Source organism: Sus scrofa, chromosome 17 (assembly GCF_000003025.6).
Source record: "Sus scrofa isolate TJ Tabasco breed Duroc chromosome 17, Sscrofa11.1, whole genome shotgun sequence".
Taxonomy (NCBI): domain Eukaryota; kingdom Metazoa; phylum Chordata; class Mammalia; order Artiodactyla; family Suidae; genus Sus; species Sus scrofa.
Genome location: NC_010459.5, coordinates 13533735 through 13553687, shown reverse-complemented (window position 1 = coordinate 13553687; position 19953 = coordinate 13533735). Strand labels below are relative to the sequence as shown.

Sequence of the window (19953 nt, the reverse complement as noted above, 5' to 3'; positions counted from 1 at the left end):
TGGATGATTGTGGTGTTAGTGAGGAAATTGGAGAGAATGCCTTACAAGTGGCTTCAGTGTATTTGTATTTGGCTCTTGTTTTTATTAAGAGGGCTAATTTTTTGTTAAGATCCTTTTGAACATTGGCATGAGATACCAAACCCAACAGATTGTGGAAACAGAAGAAATGAATAGATTCACTCCCTGAATGATAAATTGGTATTATCAGTAAATGCTACACTGATTTTTAAATACAAAATATCACTGATATCTAATATGGCTGTTGCATTTGAATTTATTTTGTCCTTTTTGACAACAGTATTTCAATATTGAATATTTTCTATACATTATTCCTCAGATGTGCCTCATAGACCTCCTTGGGCGAGTGGATCAGGCAACTCTAAGAGGGCTAAACGAGAGGATCCAAGAAATAGAGGCATAGAAGAGGCCCACACGGGTATGGAAAATTGAATATTTCTATGCAGTATTACTCTGCAAGTATATATCCCAGATGGTCAGTTCCACACACTCTCTCTGATGAGAAATGAATTGTACATTCAACTGAAGTGCCATCCCAAATGGGTGCCTCCTAAATCAGAGAGCAAATTGAAGATGATGATAAACGCTTGCAGTATAATGGGGGTCCATGCTGCCGCGTATTGCACGAAAGAGAGGCTGTTGCGTTTTCCCATCAGCTCTCACTTTATCCCCTTGGGATCATGATCCATTCCTCTGATTAGAAACGACTTTTCTCTTATCAGCCAGCATGTTCACATTGCCGTGTGTGCACTTTGCTAGTGCAAAATCATTGGAAACATAGCATTCCTTCCTTTTGAAATCTTAACTGCATGTTTTGTTAAACCTACATGCCTCTTGCTTATTCGGGATCTATAATGAATGCATACTTCTCTCGGGTTCCTGTCCCTGTCCTAACTCCCCGCACCCAAGAGAGAACACCAAAACCTAACACACTCATTGCCAGAGCCAAGCAGCCGAACTCCACTTGGTACTGACTCTGCATAAATGAATACCTAGCTTTCGTATTTACAGCTAATTGATACACGTTCGTTTTGCCTTTTAGCTTCTCCGGAAAAACATCCTCACTCGAAGGTAACGCTTTTAGACTTTTAGCTTGAAGTAAGAACTACAGATTTTATCGTGTGTATGTTATTTTTAATCAACTCTATTCCAAACCCATTCAGCCTCCAATTGGAGTCAACAGTGCTGTTCGTAAAAAAACAGTTGGAACAAAGAATTTGCAAGCGTCCAGATCAGGTAAATTTCGCAATACAAATGTAACTCTGAAAAGTAGGACACTAAAATAGTTGAAATGCTCACAGTCTTCTTACTCATGATTCTGCTACTATTTTTTTTTTAATTTAATGGGAGGATTTGAGGTAAATAAGGTAGATGTTACTGTTGGTATCTAAGCTTTGAAAGGTATTTCCAAGCATAAGAAACATAGATTTCGTTGTCTATTTATGCAGTTTTTGGTTCCTGTTTTTAAAATAGAGACAAACAGCAGCATGCCATTATGTGGAATGCTGGTTGAAGTGGATTCTCTCTCTCTTTTTTTTTTTTTAACGTTTTTATTGTAGTTGACTTACAGTGTTCTGTCAAGTACAGCAAAAGGACCCAGCCATGCACACATAGGCATTCTCCTTCACATACCATCGTCTGTCATGTTCTGTGACACATGATTGCATGTAGTTCCCTGTGCTGTCCAGGCGGACCCCATGGCCTATCCATTCTAAAGGCAGTTATGTGCATGTACGAACCCAAACTCCCAGTCCCTCCCACTCCCTCACCCTCAACACGGGAAGATGTGAAACAGGAAAACTGCAAAATAAATAGGAATAACTTCAAGCCACTCCTGTAGATAATTCCCCTTCTCAGTTGCTACCATTCGTAAAATATTAAGCAGAGCCTTGTTCTCCAAGGACCCAGGATTTATGCCTTTGTTCATTAATAATGATTGCTCCTATGCAGGGCCCCGATCATATTAGATCCTAAGTATTTCTGGAAACATCTCCTCAGTTGAAGCCTGGACCGGCTTTTTTGCTTATTAAAGCCTTCAGACTCATGTCCCTCCATTTATTTGTATGCCTTTCAAATGCATCCCTCCCACCACACTTAGAGTGATCTGTCTCAAGGGCATGTAGGACCGTGAACCACTCTAGAAAGCAAATGAATGTCCAGGCATCTTACAATGACGTAAAAAGTATTCATAATCGGACTTTTGCCTGACTCTCTATCTCCAGCCTTTTCTGGCTGTCCTTTGCTCCAGTCATCTGAACAGCTGTTGAGACCCTCCTCACCTCTTCCTGTAGTGTAGACAAATGTTTACCTGACTGCATTCTTCTCTTCCTGCCTCAGAACAGCCTTGCCTGCCCTCTCTCTTTCCTGCCCTCTGTTCCTTTGAATCTGACTGACGTCACTGCTGACTCACTTCAGGCATTAACTCTAGAAAGCCATCCCTGACACCTTTTATCTATATTCTTCTTCTTCTTTTTATGCCCACACTCATGAAATGTGAAAGTTCTGGGGCTGCAGATCAAACGTGCACCACAGCAGTGACTGTGTTGTGTCCTTAACCACTAGGCCACCAGGAAACTCCTTTAAATGCTTCTGAAACATCAGTGCCTAGTACTGAGCAGGAACTCAGTAGACAATTATTGAGTAAAAGAAATAAAGACTGTTTATACAAAGATTATTTAAAAAAACTTGTCCTGGAGTTCCCACTATGGTCCAATGGGTTAACCATCCAACTGCAGCGGTTTGGATGTCTTTGGAGCTGTGTGTTCAATCCTTGGCCCTCAGTGGGTTAAAGGATCTGGGCTTGCTGGATAGGCAGGTCTCAGCTGTGGCTCAGATTTGATCCCTGGCCCAGGAATTTCCACACGCTGTGGGAATAGCCAAAAAACGAAACAAAGCAAAAACAACAATGACAACCAAGAAGAGCTTGCCCTCTGCAGTCTAGAAGAAAAGATAATAGATATCTAAAGAAATGATTTGCACTTGAGGAGGAAAAATTGACTGCAGAAATCAATAAAATACTATGGCAGCTCCAGGGGAAGAGATACTTATTTATCTGGGAGAAAATAGCCATAATCAAGGAGGCCTTCACAAAGCAGGCTGAGTCTGAAAAACATGAAATTTGTCAGAGCAGTAGAGGAATGCATTTCAGAATAAGGAACTGATAACAGCGTAGAAGTAACACCAGTTTGGGAAACCATGGATAATTTTGCAGTTGAGGTTTCATGTGTTGTTAAAAAGGTGCGCTTATCTTTGCTGTACAGCAGAAATTGGCACAGCATTGTAAATCAACTGTAATAGAAAAAATAAAAATCTTTAAAAAATGATTTCATGGAGTTCCCGGCTTGGCACAGCACAAATGAACCCGACTAGGAACCATGAGGTTGCGGGTTCAATCCCAGGCCTCGCTCAGTGGGTTAAGGATCCAGCATTTTTGTGAGCTGTGGTGTAGGTCATAGATGCGGCTCCAATCTGATGTTGCTGTGGCCGTGGCGTAGGCAGCAACAGCTCTGATTAGACCTCTAGCCTGGGAATCTCTATATGCTGCGGGTGTGGCCCTAAAGGGACAAAAGACCAAAAAAAAAAAAAAAAAAAAAAGATTTCACTTGAAACATTAAAAAGGTACAATTATGAGGCAAACAAGAGTATATTGTAACTTAGTTTGCTCTCTGTTTTTTCGTTTGGTTGTTTGTTTTTTGCTTTTTAGGGCCATGCCCACCCACGGTATATGGAAGTTCCCAGACTAGAGTCAAATTGGAGCTACTGCTGCTTCCACAGCCACATAGGATCAGAGCCATGTGTGCAACCTACACCACAGGTCATGGCAACACTGGATCCCCAACCCACTGAGCAAAGCCAGGAATTGAACACGCATCCTCATGGATCCTAATTGGATTTGTTTCTGATGGGCCATGACAGGAACTCCTGTCCTGATTTATATGTTTCTATTTGTTCACCGATGCTTGGTGGATGAATTTGCAAGTGAATCTTTGGGGTGTTTGTCTTTGACCTGGTGCCATCTGTATTTCCCAAATGGCTTGTTGAAGTTGTAGATAGTTAGAAGTATTTCTTAAAGAAGAAATATGTGGCTAAGTTTTAAGCTTAATTTAAACTGTCAGTTGATAAACTGTTGGTTTTCTTAATCTATTGTGATAAAGATTCATTTATCTAACTGTTCTAAGTAGTTAATTTTAACTAAACATTTAGATTTGTCAACAGAACAAGACTTAGAAATGAAGTCAGAGGAAGAGCAAGAAAGGCCTGCTGGAAATGAAAATAACCACCCACAGGTGTGTAAGACTGTACATTTAAATATCTGGTTTAATTCTGTTTTCAGTGCTTTAATAACATAGTTCAGGTGAAATTACCTTTCCAACCAGCCGTTTAGAGTCAATAGACAAAAATTTAGTATTTGGTTTTTATAGCATTTCTCCAGCCATAAACCTTAAAAAAATATTGTTAGAGTCTAGGAGTTCCCGTCATGGCCAGGTGGTTAATGACTCCAACTAGGAACCATGAGGTTGCAGGTTTGATCCCTGGCCTTGCTCGGTGGGTTGAGGATCCGGTGTTGCCGTGAGCTGTGGTGTAGGTTGCAGATGCAGCTCGGATCCCATGTTGCTGTGGCTGTGGCATAGGCCGGCAGCTATGGCTCTGATTCGACCCCTAGCCTGGGAACCTCCATATGCCATGGGAGCGGCCCAAGAAATGGCAAAAAGACCAAAAAAAAAAAAAAAATATATATATATATATATATATATAGTTACAGACTATAATAATCTGTAATGAAACTCTATCCTTGGTATTGAGGCAACAAAATCTGCTCAATATTGTTTGCTTCTTTTTTTTTTTCCCCCTCTTTTTGCCATTTCTTGGGCCACTCCCACGGCATATGGGAAGTTCCCAGGCTAGGGGTCTAATCAGGGCCAGAGTCACAGCAACGAGGGATCTGAGCCGTGTCAGCGACCTACACCACAGCTCATGGCAACGCCGGATTGTTAACCCACTGAGCAAGGGCAGGGATCGAACCCTCAACCTCGTGGTTCCTAGTCGGATTCGTTAACCACTGCACCACGACAGGAACTCCCCTCCTTCTTCCCTTTTTATAACATCCTCCCATGATAAAGAAAGTGATACCTGGAGTTCCCATCGTGGCGCAGTGGTTAACGAATCCGACTAGGAACTGTGAGGTTGCGGGTTTGATCCCTGGCCTTGCTCAGTGGGTTAAGGATCGGCATTGCCGTGAGCTGTGGTGTAGGTTGCAGACGCGGCTTGGATCCTGCATTGCTGTGGCTGTGGCATAGCTCATCGGCTACAGCTCCGGTTTGACCCCTAACCTGGGAACCTCCATATGCTGCAGGAGCAGCCCAAGAAAAATGGCAAAAAGCCAAAAAAAAAAAAAAAAGAAGTTGATACCCAATATCGAATCATATGATGAAGCTGTTGAAATTATGACCAATATAATAATGATGGCTACTGAGTTAGAATCCTTAAGGAGTCATCAGTCTAGTGGTTCAGAATTGACAGTTTTCAACTGCCAGTCGCAAATGCCCTGATTAAAGATTCATGTTGTCTTGTGAGCTCTCTGTGATTGACTTCAGAATCTACTTCATTCAGAGAATGGGGTCATACAGTCAACCTGATTGCCTATTAAGAGAATCAAACCTTCCAGGGTTGGATTTTTTTACCAGGGCATAAACAGTAGGTTTCTAATGAATGTCATTTTAGGATGGAAAAATCAGTAACTACTATCCAAGTTATTTTAGCCACTCTCGCTAGTGAATATTAGAAGGTAATATAACTGGCTGCAACTTGATATATATATATCAACGTATAGCAATTTGTAGTATAAGATTTGCATTAACATTTAGGAATTTGTTCCTCTTTCTGATTAAGGTTCATTGATTTTGGCTACTACTAATTTGAAGTTAGCCTATTCTCCAGTTATTAGTCCTTAATAAAAAATGCTCACATGCACTGTGAGTGTTTTTTAAAGTGTAATTTTAAAATGTGGCTTTATAACATTAAAAATTCTCTCCTAATTCATTTTTGTGAGATTTAACACATAAGATTTGTTCAATTCAAACAGACAATGATAAAATAGGTTTGTGAGTTCAGGTTTTTCTCCTATTGCAGGCTAAGGCAAGTTACTTTTCTCTTCTTAGTTGTATGCTCTAGTGATTTGATAGTAACTAAACCTAGAGTAAGAAATTTATGTTTCAAATATTTTCTAATTTTTCTTTATCCATACCTGATTATTTATGGGTAAAGTTATTTTCAAACATGTACCCTGACAGAAAAGATATCTGAAAATCAAATCAAGCCAAGTACCTTCCATGTTTGCATCTGCAAAAAAGCCCTCAAGAACCAGAAGTGAATAAGGAATGTGATAGAGGGGCCCTCTCTGTATATTCAGGACTTACTTGTATACAAAACTATGAGGAAATGTGGTTCAGGCAAGGCAAATTAGAGTAGAAGGGTCATTTCAAACCCATCACAGATGAGTTCAAGCAGAAGTTTGGTGCAATTTGTGAAAAATACAAAATTCCTCTTGGTCCTGAGTTAGAACCACCCGATGCTAACTCTAAAGTAGGAGCAGACTTACAGGAAATACTTTCTGGTCTGACAAACAGGACACTGGATGATGAGGGGGAAAAATACTGGAGTATCTATCTCTGTAGTATTCTAGGCCTTTTCATAACAGAAATAGCCCATTCTCAAAAATGTTTTCCATCATATTCACACGCATGGCTTGCTTGTCATCTTCAAAGCTTTACTGGAATGAAAATAAATTAGACAGTGAAAGGGATAAGCCAGGCACTGCACAAGTTTTTAACAGAAATGAGGAGAGTTCGTGTAAAATTTAAAAAAGGAAGGAACCCCGTAGTTATATTTGAAGTCAAAGAAGACCAAAAATTTGATGTGCACATGTTACCAAATAGGAATCAAACTACCACTTGCTGGAAACCAGACATCAGACACCTGCCTCCGTCTAGTGATGGCAAAAGCCCTTTGGATTTGTAGCTTGCTCCCTCCACTGAGATGAAACGCATGATTCAAATAAAAAGTCACACTATTTCAGTTGTTGTAGATAGTCCTAAGAAAATCCAACCTATACAAGCCTGGTTCCAGGAGTCCTTGCATGCAGATCATTGCAGTGCTAATCACTATAAAAGCGTGGAAGCTGCATTAGAAAATGGGTGTTCTTCGCCAAATAGTACCAGAACATCCAAGGTATATCTAAATGAAGAATTACAGCAAGATATGCAAAGGTTTAAGCATGAGATAGGCATGTTGCCCGTAGGGATCCCAGCTCTGGAACAAGAGAAAATTCATCTTCAGAAAGATGTAGAGCTTCATTTGTTATGGCTTTGGTTCTTGCCTTAATCAGTTATCTGATCCATTCTGATTTTCCACTTATGAAGATTTCCATATAAACTGGGGTCATCTAAATATGTAATTGGGTGGAAATAGGAATTTCTGCCATCTAAATAACAGGAGTTCATGAAAATATTTTCTTGGGTTTTATTGCTCAATCAACCCAAGTGTCTCTCTGTCAGTCTTTCAAGTGGGCTGGGAAACTAATTTAGCTACCTTGTGGCCTTGTGAGCCAGAATAGGCACAAAGGGAGTTACTTAAGAAATATATTAAGCTGGAGGGTTGTTTTCTATTTAAAATCTATTGGCTTAAAACTAAATTGCATTCCCACAGAATGAGAAGGAAGCCGTGATTAAGAGAAGGGGCTGAAACCCATGTTTCCACTAATCTGTTTATTGAGCCTTCCTGTGTGCAATCTTACCTGCTTTACTCAGTCCCTAGCCTAGGCACTTCGAATCCCAACATGGCCTTTTCAAGATATTTTTAATAACAAACGCATGGACTCATACATATTCTTTAATTACCACTTCCAGCTGTTTCTGTTGAGTCAGGCCTTTACATTATGTTGTTTCATGAAATATGGAAAGTTTGACATGTATGATTTTATCGTATAGGTAGTATGAGCCCTCAGCAAAAAAAAAAAAAAAAAAAAAAATCAGTATTTTATCTCCAAAGGAGACAACTGAGTTTTGAGGTGTGTTATTTTTTTTTCTTCCAGTAATAGATTATTTGTTTATTTGCTTTATTTGTATAAGAGGTGCTTTCAGTTTCAAAGGTAGGCAAAATCTGGAGATATTCTGCTTTAAAGGGAAAAGGAGATAAGCCCCACCCCCCAATTGAGGAAGGCATTGAATTTCTTGACCAAAAATCACACTTTTAACACACCTGGTTAATATGATGTTTATTTGGTAATTTATCAGATTCAGTGTTGTAGAATTGTATCATCTCTTTGTGTGTGTGTGTGTGTGTGTGTTTTGGTTTTTGTTTTTTCTTGGGCTGCTCGTGAGGCATATGGAGGTTCCCAGGCTAGGGGTCTAATCGGAGCTGTAAGCCACCGGCCTACGCCAGAGCCACAGCAATGTGGGATCTGAGCCCATGCCTGTGAACTACACCACAGCTCATGGCAATGCTGGATCCTTGACCCACTGAGCAAGGCCAGGGATCGAACCTGCAACTTCATGGTTCCTAGTCAGATTTGTTAACCACTGCACCACGATGGGAACTCCTGTATCATCTCTTTGATGCCATAAAATGCTAGGGAATGCTCCATTAGGGCTCTTGGACAAATCATTTAACTTTCTTGGTTTTATTCCCATTATTGGTAAATAGTGAGGCTAGAGTAGATAATGATCTCTATACCATCCAGCTATAGGATTTTATGGTTATCGAATATGAAATTGGAAAGTATTACTCATTTTCCATCATTCCATACAAACTAACAGCTTCTCAGTTTCACTCTTCCCTTGGTGTCTGGGTAAACATGGGTTCCTCAATTTTAGTGAACATCATTATGTTTTTGAACCCCCCCCCAAAAAAAACATTGTAAAAGGCCAGAAGAATATCTCCACAGGGAGAATATCTTTAGTGTGGAAAGAAGAAAGTTTCCTTTTTGTTATCAAAGAGTCGCAGCCTCTAAATCTGGCTGGTGAAGAGAAAATCCAGGTTGTAAAGACAGAAGAGGACAAATACTGTGTCCTGGCCTTTTTATTGCTCTGTCTCTGCCAGACAGATGGGGAAACCTGGATGTGCATATGAAACATAACCAACATTAAGAAAGCTCTGTTTGAAATTTTGGGAATTCTGTTTCTTTTCCTCAAAGAGGAAGAAGCATAATTTACAAAAAAATCAATGACTTGTAATGATAAAATCAGTATAAATATATTTTTAGCCATTAAAACCAGAGCAAACTCTGAGTCAAATGACAAGATTAATGCAAACCGAGAAGGTCTTTATAGTGAATAAAGTAAGAACAGTCATCTTCAGTGTCAAACTTTCACAAAAGGTTGAAGCAGAAAAGAAGGAGCACAGAAGCAGTGTGATGGAAGCGTCAGAGAGCAGACGTGATGCTGATGAGAGTGGGTTACTTCAACAGAGGCAGAAGGGAAAGACTCATACCCAGCAGTTTCCTACTATGGAGAATGAAGATTCTGATAGGTAACCTATATCAATATGTAACAGTAGACAATTGTTATTTTCCTATCAAACCAATTCACATTTGAGCTGATGTTCATAATTAATGAACTGTATATTTCCCTAAGACTATAGTTATTTTAAATACTCTTGTCCTTTAGCCTTAATACTAGAGTTAATTGGTTCCCACTCCACCTTATCACAGGGTTAGAGTTTCCTGGATTTGCCTGGATGCTGGTCTGTACCATAGATGGTGTCATCTATTTCAGTATGTTTTGTGTTTCAAGTTAGCGTCCGTCCACTTCAGCTTCACGACTCCTTTCAGCATTTCTTGGGAGGCAAGTCTAGTGGTGGTGAACTCCCTCCACTTTGGTTTGTCTGGGAAAGTCAATCTCTCCTTTATTTGTGAAAGACAACTTTTCTGGAATAGAGTGTTCTTGCTTGGCAGTTTCTTTCTCTTAGCGCTTTGGGTATGTCATCCTCGTCCCTCAAAATTCTTTGAGAGAATTATTGGGGGGTTCCCTTAAAATTTACAAGCCTCTTTCTTCTTCCTGCTTTTAAGATTCTTCATCTTTGAATTTTAACACTTTTATTATAATATCTCTTGGTGAAGATTTCTTTGTTTGGTGATGTATGAGCTTTAGCCCTTTGGCTGCCCAAATCTCTCCCAGGTTTAGGAAGTCCTCAGGCATTTTTTTTTTTCCTTTAAATAAGCTTTCTGCCACCTTCTCCCTATCTTTTCATCTCCCTAGCTTCACCTTTCTCCCTATCTTAACTGCAGTAATTCATGCATTGCTTCTTCTGATGATACCTGGTCATTCACATGGGCTTCCTTGACACTTTTTCATGCTTTTGTTCCTTCTTCTCCTACAGATGATTTAAAAGTCCTATCTCTTAACTCATAGGCTCTTTCTTCTGCTTGGTCCATTTTGCTATCAGTGCTTAGTGTATTTTTCCTTTCATTCATTGTATTCTTTAGCTCCAGAATTTCCATTTGGGTTTTTTAAAAATATAACTTTATATGTATATGTAGTTATTGTTCCTATCTCTTCTTAAATGTCTCCTTTTGTTTGTGTATTATTTTCCTGATTTGGTTGGACTGTGATTAGTGGAAGATTATTGTGATCCTTTGATGTTATCATGTTTTCTTGATGTCATGTTCCTTAATGTTTTGCATTGCTGTCTTTGCCTTTGAATTCACAGTTTCCTCTTCCAGTCTTTAATGACTGCCCTCTCCAGTGTGTCTAAGCTTGTACACTTCATTGGTGTGCTAGAAGTTCTCTGCTGGAAACCTGGATTTCCACAAAGGCTCTCTATAAACTATGAGTGATTAGCTACAACAATGTTTCCAGGGGTTCTGTGGATATGGCTAAGTGTGGCTGGAGCCAATTCATGGGGCAGGCAGTGTCCACTGCTGGGATGGGGTCTGTTTGTCTGTTATCAGGATGTGAGTATGCAGGACTCTTTGCAGGCCCCTTGGTGTCTGGAGCTGGATCCTATAACCCCCACAAACCGCTTTGGTCCATGGATTGATTCCACACTGGGGTGGGGGGAGGCACATGATGAGGCACCTCTTTTTCAGCCATGATGCTGCCTTCATCCCAGCATGTGGGTGTTTTAAAAGTAAATATTTCTTCCTCAAGATATTTCCTTGATTGCTTCTTTCCTGGCTCATGTGCCCTGCGATATATTTCTAAAAAATCATTTGAAGTAAGCATTGTTATATTTAAAACAAAGAACATATAGTACAAGTCTAAATATAGTCCCATGTCTAAGTGCCATTTCTTTGAGACACCGAACTCTAGCTTTTTTTTTTTTTTTTTTTTTTTTTTTTTGCCATTTCTTGGGCTGCTCCAGCAGCATATGGAGGTTCCCAGGCTAGGGGTCTAATGGGAGCTGTAGCCACCGGCCTACGCCAGAGCCATAGCAACACAGGATCCAAGCCACGTCTGTGACCTGCACCACAGCTCACAGCAATGCCAGATCCTTAACCCACTGAGCAAGGCCAGGGATCAAACCCGCAACCTCATAGTTCCTAGTCGGATTCGTTAACCACTGAGCCACGACGGGAACTCCTGAACTCCAGCTTTTTAGCGTAACATTTGTGGTTCTTCAGATGTCCTTGTCAGACTCATCTCTCTGCTTGCTTTCATGTAGTTTGTACTTTTCTTTCCAATTCCTTAGAAACACCTACATGTCATGTGCCTCATCGTCATGCTCCCATTCGCCACTCTATGTAGAATGACTTTCTCCCATTTCTTTTCCCCATGACTTCCTGTTTTATTTTACCTCTTCTGTAAAAATTTCCTCATATTTACTTACAACTGTCATATGAGAACTACATATCACGTTGTATCATCACTGTAAACTGTCTTTGAACCAAGAATTTGTATTTCCTTGTATACGGGTGGTACTTCACAACTGCTTTGTGAAGCAATCAGTGACTTAGAAGGATAAGAATTGGAATTTCATGACAACTGTTTTTAACTATGAGTAGAATTTTTAGAAAACATTGGCTTTTTAATGGATCTCTTTTTCAAAGTAACTGTCCTGGCATGCCCATGAAAGAAGTATGGAAAAAGAAAATTGAAAAAAAGACGTCAAAAGAAGTTGTGATTCCATCAATATTGGAGAAGGCTGATTCACTTACTACTGGTTTACTACACATGAAAAAGGACAGCAGCTTAAGTGAAAGAGATCAGGATGATGGCAGGTAAAATCTACAAATTCTTTATTTCTAGGTGAAAAGATAGTAGCAGTGAATACTTCTGGAAATAGATCAGCATAATATAGTATACAAGCCAAGCCAAGCCAAGAGAATGCTCAGCTCTATCAGGTGAATGCTGCTGAAGAGCTGAGATGGGGATGAGTGCCTTTGATTGGAAGTAGTTTCAAGAAATAGGCCCCATAGCAGGTGCCCTGGAGTGAATAAGGGTAAACTCCTTAGAGAATATTTACTGGCTGACAACTGAAGAGGAATGTGGAGTTCAAGGGAGTTTTCTTTCCTTTCCTATGTGAAGATGAGTGTTTTAGGGGTTTTCTTTGTTTGTTTCATGTTGGAAATGACCCAGGAGAGGACCTGTTTCTTCAGTTTAGTCGTGTTTGCCTTTCTGGCGTTGGAAAGCTTATTGATTGTACTCCATTATCTTTACAATAGTGTAGTAACCTAATTGTCCACAATATCTCTATTCGTGAGGAGTTTATGTTAAGGGCTTGTTCACTGGATGTGAAGGGGAATCATCTTAAATAACTGAATATGCAGATGGTTACTGAGAAGTTATCATGCATGGATATTAAAAAGATGTAATCACAACTATACAAACACATAGGACATAGTGAATAAGACTGAATCATTCTTGATAATTCTTGATATTACAGGGTCTTTAACAGGATGAACTCATGAATAGCTGTGGTTTTGTGAGGTACTTGACTCGGACTATATTAATTTTACTGTTTAGACTCCATGGAAAAGGGGAAGCCTTCTTTACGTACAATAGGAAAATAAACTATTGAACAGCCTCTCACAGATTATTACTTATGAATTATAAAGCTCTAAATGACCAAAGCCGTGCTTCCTGTGCCAAACTGTCATTAACATGCACTGTGTGCTCAAGGAATGTATATGAAATGCATGAGTAAACAGCTGAATGGGTGACTAAATGCCTGTTGATGAATGTCTTTAGAAAAAGCAAGTCTTTGCTGAAAGTTGATTTCTCATATTGGCTAGGTCTGAAGTCTATTTTTTAAAAGGCATGCAAGATTCAGAAATTCTTGACAATTATAGCTGGACATGGAACAATAATATGGATATATTTGCTATCATATTATTGAAATGTCTTAAAAATAAAGAGGACGTTCTCAGCATATTGTGACACACAAGTGTTGAAGATTCCCTGGGTTTGAATTCTGGGTCTGGTACTGAACAGCTGTCTGGGTTTGAGCCAGCTGCTTAGCCTTTCTGTGCCTCATTTTCTCTCTGTGTAAAGCACCTAATGCATTGCCTACCTTCCAGAATTGTTGTGAGGATTAAATGCCATTTAGACATGTAAAGTGCTCAGAATAATACCCAACAGTTGTGTAGTAAGTCCTTAAAAAGCCAATACCATGCTATTTTGAAAAGGGTTTCTTTCTTGTAAGGACTTAAGTGATACTTTCCGAATAGTTGTAGTGCCATGAAAGCTCTTTTTTACTGCAAATGACAACAAAAACCCCTGATAGATTTCTTCCTGTCAAATAATGCAAGTAACCTTGCTAATGCTTTTCCTTTTCCTTCGCTCGTTTGCTCTAACTTTAATGCTTTTGTTAATATTATTATTGGTGGGTTTTCTTGATCCTTTAATATGATTCTATGTATTGAAGCATCCCTTTTATAGAATCTCAATTGCCAATGCAAAGAATTTATATAAAAACAAGGAATTTAGTTATTTTTGTATGTTAAGTATTTGATGTTTGCTGAAACGAATGGTTTGTTTTTTCAGGCATGCAAAGAAAATATCTAATGAAAAGAACAAGGTATTGTAAAAACTTCATTATAAAAAATATTATCCTGTAGTAAAAAATACTTTAAAATAGGTATAGTGGAGGGAGTTCCTCTGTGGTACGGTGGCGTAAGAATCTGTCACTGATGCAGCTGTGATATAGGTCACAACTCTGGCTCAGATTTGATCCCTGGCCTGGGAACTTCCAGGTGTTTGTGCAGCTAGAGAGAGAAGGAAGGAAGGAAGGAAGGAAAGAAAGAAAGAAAAAGAGAGAGAGAAAGAAAGAAAGATCAAACAAATGAACAAGAAAGAAAGAAAAGGGGGAAAAGGTATAGTGGAAAAGTAGAGGAGTTCCTTTTGTTGCAGCAGGTTAAGGGCCCAGGTTTGTCACAACTGCACCTTGGGTTGCTGCTGTGGCATGGGTTTGATCCCTGGCCCAGGAACTTCCCCATGCTGTGGGCAAGATTAAAAAAAAAAAAGAAAAGTAAAGGAGAAATAGAAAATCTAGTTTTGTTGTAGTGACATTTGCGTTAAAAAAATAGTTTAGGAGTTCCCTTTGCAGCTCACTGGGTTTAGGCCCCAGTGTTGTCTCTGTGGGGATGCAGGTTCAATCCCTGGCCTCGCACAGAGGGTTCACATTCTGATGTTTCCACAAGCTCAGGATAGGTTACGGATGTGCCTGGGAACACACGTTGCCATGGCCATGGCATAGGCCTGCCAGCTGCAGCTCCCATTTGACCCCTAGCCAAGGATCTTCCACATACCCTGCTGTGGCTATGAAAAAAAAAAGTTATAGAAACACTATTAATAAATTTATCCTTTTCATAGCAATCATTTCTTTGAAGAAGTATCTATGTTTTTGTTTCATAAAAGATGGATATTTATCAACTCTGTACACTTAGTACGTTCTCATAAGTATTTGTTGGGCATTGTGAAAAAATGATTATTTGTTTGTAGGTCCCAGGGCAAGTTAATTCTGTGGATGACCTTGGTGACTTAACTCTGATACCTGAAACAGCTTCTGAGGATCGTGAGTTGCTTTGCTCCGAGTCTAAGACTTCTGTGTTGCTAATTGAACAACCTGGCCTGGAGTGTAAAGGTAGGACCGTTGTACAAACTGACAGCCTTTTTGTGTCAAGCGTTCTAATATACACAGAGCTGTACACGGAGCAGTACTGTCCAGTACTGCACACGGAGCATGGATATGTTACTGTGCTGTTCAAGTGTGAGACAAAGGATTTCTATGAAAGTATAATGAGTTATTATATGCTCTCAGCCAAAGGGCAGTGATAATTCCCACTCACTGTGTTTTTCTGTTGACTTGGCTTCTCGCCTGTGCCTTCACCCAAGGTCAGTTGATCACTGGCCTCCGAGAATGCTGACGTAACCTCAGGACTTGCTGCCCTGCATTTCCCCCTCCTGGAACCTTGGTGTTCACGGTAACCACCATTATTAGGTACGTTTTTTTTTAGAAAATTAGGTCTTGTCATGTTGGCCCCTTGCTTACAGTCCAGCTGCTGCTTCTCTTTGCTGTGTGGTTAAAGGCCACAGTCAATCCTCTGGCTTCCTCTTGTACCCATTTTAGACCCTTCTTTCCAGGGGAACTTTAGAATCAGCTTGTCTCTTTCTTTAAGAAAAATCTGCTAGTCTTCTGCAAATGAGTTCTGGATCATGTTGCATCTACCGATTTCTTTAGGGGAGAACTGACTTCTTAACAATAGTGAGTTTTCAAGCCTTGGAGAAAGACCATTTCTCCATTCCTGCAGATCTTCCTTGAATTTCTCCGTAATATTTTGGAGTTTTCAGTGTATCGATGTCTCCGTCTTTTATGTGGTTACCTGTATTTCTTCTTTTTCAGGGCAGTTGTAACTAGTATATTTTAAATGTTAATTTCTGAGGGTTTATTCTGATGATAGAAATATGGTTGGATTTGGTATATTGATTCTGTGTCTTCCAACCTTACCAAGCTCATTTAGTAGGTCTTGTGGATTTTTGGTAGATTCTCTCAGATTTTCGGTGTGACCAAAGGTTGGGAAGCTTCTTCATTCCTAAACTACTCTCTTACTGAAGACAGTTCATCTTCAAGACTTGCAGCCAGCCAGCACCTTCTCTGTCCAGCTAACCAGCCCATGAAGTTGTGCTGTGAGTGTAGTAGCACAGACAGCACAGACATTTATGGAAGTGTCTGTGTTTTGGGAGAACTTCACCAAAGCAAGCAGCCTGACCCACAAGGCGGAGTTCGCTAACTCCTATTAGGAAACCATGCTGCCTGCTGATTCGCAGCCAGTTTCACTTCTTCATTGCCCCTCCGATGCCTTCTGTTGCTTGACTTTGACCATGGCACTGGCTGGAACCTCTGGTATTGTGCTGAAGAGGAGCAGAAGAAGCTGTTCCTGTCTTAGTCCCTGTATTCTGGGAGGAGCATTCCGTTTCTCCTCATTAGATACAGTGTTGGCTGCGGGTTTAATCATAGGTCTCCATCATCTCGGAGAAGTTCCCTTGTATTCCTGGTGTGCTGGCAGGTTTTCTCAGGACGATGTGGAGTTTTGTCAAGTGCATCTTTTTATCTACCGACAGGATCGTATGGTGTTTCTTTTTAGTTTGTTAATATGGGGATTGACCTAAGTTGATTTTGAAAGAGCGAAACAGCCCTGCGTTCTGCATTCTTGGGATAGACCCCATTTGGACAGATTATCCCTTGAAGGTATTTTTGGCTTTAATTGGCTGATGTCCTATTTAGAATTTTTACCCCCGTTTTCATGACATAGCTTTCTTGGAATACCGTTTACTGGTTCTGGTTTGAGGATAATGCTAATTTCACAGAATGAGTGGAGCACTGTGAGGCATCTTCCTTGTTTGAGGAGAATTTGTGTGGAATTGGTATTATTTCTCCCAAAAGCATTTGGTAGATTTCACCAGCGTAGCCATCTGGGCCTAGAATTTTCCTTTGTGGGAAGGTCTTTCCCTGGGGCTCTCGTTCCTTTTTCAGATAGAGGGCTATTTGGCTTACTTGTTCTTTCTGCATTGCGCTTTGGTAATTTTTCTCTTTCAAGGAACTTACCCATCTCATCTGAGTTGTCCAATTTGTTGCCCTAAGGTTTATGATATTACTCTGTCATCCTGTTCATATGGGTAGACACTGTAGCAAGATCACATTACTCCTTTTGGAAACTGGTAGTTTGTCCTTTCTCTCGTTGTTTCCTTACCGGCCTGGCTAGAGGTCTATCCCTCGTAGGGATCCCCTGGAAACATTTGTTTTCACTGAGTTTTCCACATTGTGTTATTTGTCCTCTTTCTCATTGAGTTTTGCCTTTGATGTTTCTTTTTTCCTTTCTTGTGATTTCTTGGAGTTTAATGTGCTCTTTTGCTGGTTTCTTATGGAGCAAGCCAAGGTCACTGATTTGAGACCTTTCTTCTTTTCTGAACCAGACATCCAATGCTATAAATTTCCCTGGATGTAAGCAGCATCCCATCGATCGTGGGATAACGTGTTTTCACTTTCAGTTCCACTCAAAATGAGTTCTAATTCCTCTTCTCATTACTCCTTTGACTCAAGGGTTATTTAGATTCCAAATATTTGAGTGTTTTCCAGAGGTATTGTCATTCTTCATTTCCAGTTTCATTGCTTTGTCATCAGGGAACACACTCGGTATGACTTAGATCTTTTTGGCTTGCTCCTTTTATTAAGCTGTATTTTATGACCCAGAATATAGTCTCTTCTGGTAAGTGTTCTCTGGCTACTCGAGAAGAATATTGGTGTTCAGTCTATCATATCCCTGCTGCTTTGCAGCCTGTCAACTTTATTGAGGGAGGGCTAGTGCCATCTCAGAATATAATTGTGTATTTGTTTCTCTGTGCAGTTCTCTCAATTTTTGCTTCATGAGTTTTATGAAAATTCAGTTATTTATTTTTTTTAATTCATTTGTTTTTGGCCCTGCTGGTGGCATATGGGAGTTCCCAGGCCAGGGATCAAACCCACACATCCACAGCAACCAAAGTCACTACAGTGAGAACAGGGGATCCTTAACCCACTGCACCACTGGGGAACTCCCTCTTCTCATGTTCTGACCTGTGCTGTCTGCTTTGGTTCCACCAGACTCTCAGTGTCATCACGTCAACTCAGGGAGCCTGGTGGCCTCCAGGTCAGCTCCTTCTGCCTGTGTTGGGGCCTGGACATTCTCTCAAGGCAGTGAGCTGGGGTGTTGCTTCAGGCTAACCTCGTGTGTTTTCAGGGAACATTGTCCTTCCTTGCCTGAAGCCCCTGGTCTGGAAAAGCATTTGTTATGTATTCTGTTTGTGTTCCTTTTGCTTGTTTCAGGTAGGAAGGGAATCTTGCACATGTTCCTCTGTCTTGGTGAGGAGCAGATGGCAGGAGGACGTGGGCACAGGCTGTGCACTGTCTACAGTGTTCTTCTTCCTTCTTTGCTCCGTGCTTCTGGCTCAGCCTTCATTTCTCAGTGTGGTCATCTCCTCCTTGGGGAATCTTCCCTGGACCCAGTCTACATCCAGTTACGTTATTGATCATGGACCTCTCTTGTCTTATAGTACCTCTCTGAGTTTTTCTTTGTTTGTCTCTCTCTTCTACTAGACTTGAAGCTGAACAAGAGCCAGGGGTCTTGTGTGTTTTATCTGCAGAGCTTATTCGCATGCTTCCACATTATAGATATCCAATATGTATTGTCTCATGTTATGGATGAGTGACTGTACAAAGCACCCCACCCTTTATCCACAAGAATTGCTCATGCGTTTTATTTCTGTTTTTCTTTTCTCCCAAATGTAGGTTCTCTTAGCTTAGGTGCAGTTTTTGCATACAAAAGATTGCTAGAATTGAAAAACAACCGATGTGAACTCCTTAAAGCAAAAGTTAAAAACATGGAAAGTACGATCAGTGGCCTACAAAAGGAGCTATCAGAAACAAAAGAAGTGAAGTCCCAGTTAGAGCATCAAATGGCAGAGTGGCAAGGAGAGCTCTGCAGCTTGAGGTACTGAGCATCTTGGTTTTACCATTTAACTGTTTTCATGATGCAGTTATAGAAGAGATGTTTTATAAGTGCTATCTTACCTTCTAGGATTTTAGAGGGGAAAATCGTCATTAGTATTGTGGACCGTGAGTTCCTGAAGATAAATTAGCAAGTTCTTAAGATTGAAAACATCTGATAATTTAATGCATATAATTGCACATAATCATTGTCATGACCATACCAACGTCCACCTTATAGATACCACATTCCTTAGTTGCCAGACTGAATTTTGGTCATTTTTCATTTTCTGTATTAGTATTAATGATACAAGGAACATCTTTTCTATAAATTCTTTAATATTTTATGACTTGGATAAAGTATAAGAACTTGAAAAAAAAGTCTACAATCCAGAATTCTGTTTTTTGTTTGCTTGTTTTTTCCTTTTCTGGTTGTACTCTTGGCATGTGGATGTTCTGGGGCCAGGGATCAAAGTGGCAGTGACATGGAATCAAGCCAGGTCCTCCACCCCATGTGCCACAGTGGGGACTCCTCAATCCATTTTTCTGAATTGTTCTCAGAGAAGATTCTATTACTTTACATTCCCACTCACAGACGTATGAAGTGGCCCTTTTTCTCAAGGCAGAAATTTTTTTAAGTATTTTTCAGTTGTCTTCTTAGCACGTGTGGATAGAATAAAATGTAAAATGGAAAGTGATTATTGATTAGCTTATTCAACATCTTTCTCATATGTAGATAAAATTGCTTCTGTGGTCTATGCTGAAAGGGCATATTTTTCTTTAGGGTTTAATTAAAATGTATCCTGTCTTGTTGGGGGGAGGGCTGATTTTAAAATGATTTACTAAATAGTGTTTAACAAGATAAGTTGAAAGTGTTGCAAAAGAAAAAAATACAAAGTGCAGGGGAGGTAGTTCCTGCTGTGGCACAGCAGGATTATGATCTGGCATTGTCTCTGTGGTGGTGAGAGTGGTGATGTA

General features: G+C 40.1%; 1 protein-coding gene across 1 annotated transcript in view; it reads left to right on the top strand.

The window, feature by feature from the left end:
• LOC100155289 (ankyrin repeat domain-containing protein 26-like) overlaps positions 1-19953 on the top strand; it is a 93374-nt gene that overhangs the window by 50003 nt on the left and 23418 nt on the right. The window contains 9 exon segments of the mRNA XM_021078249.1: positions 338-436; positions 1061-1089; positions 1182-1254; positions 4222-4304; positions 9392-9543; positions 12062-12232; positions 13998-14031; positions 14955-15096; positions 18778-18979. Coding sequence (XP_020933908.1) covers positions 338-436; positions 1061-1089; positions 1182-1254; positions 4222-4304; positions 9392-9543; positions 12062-12232; positions 13998-14031; positions 14955-15096; positions 18778-18979 — 985 coding nt within the window.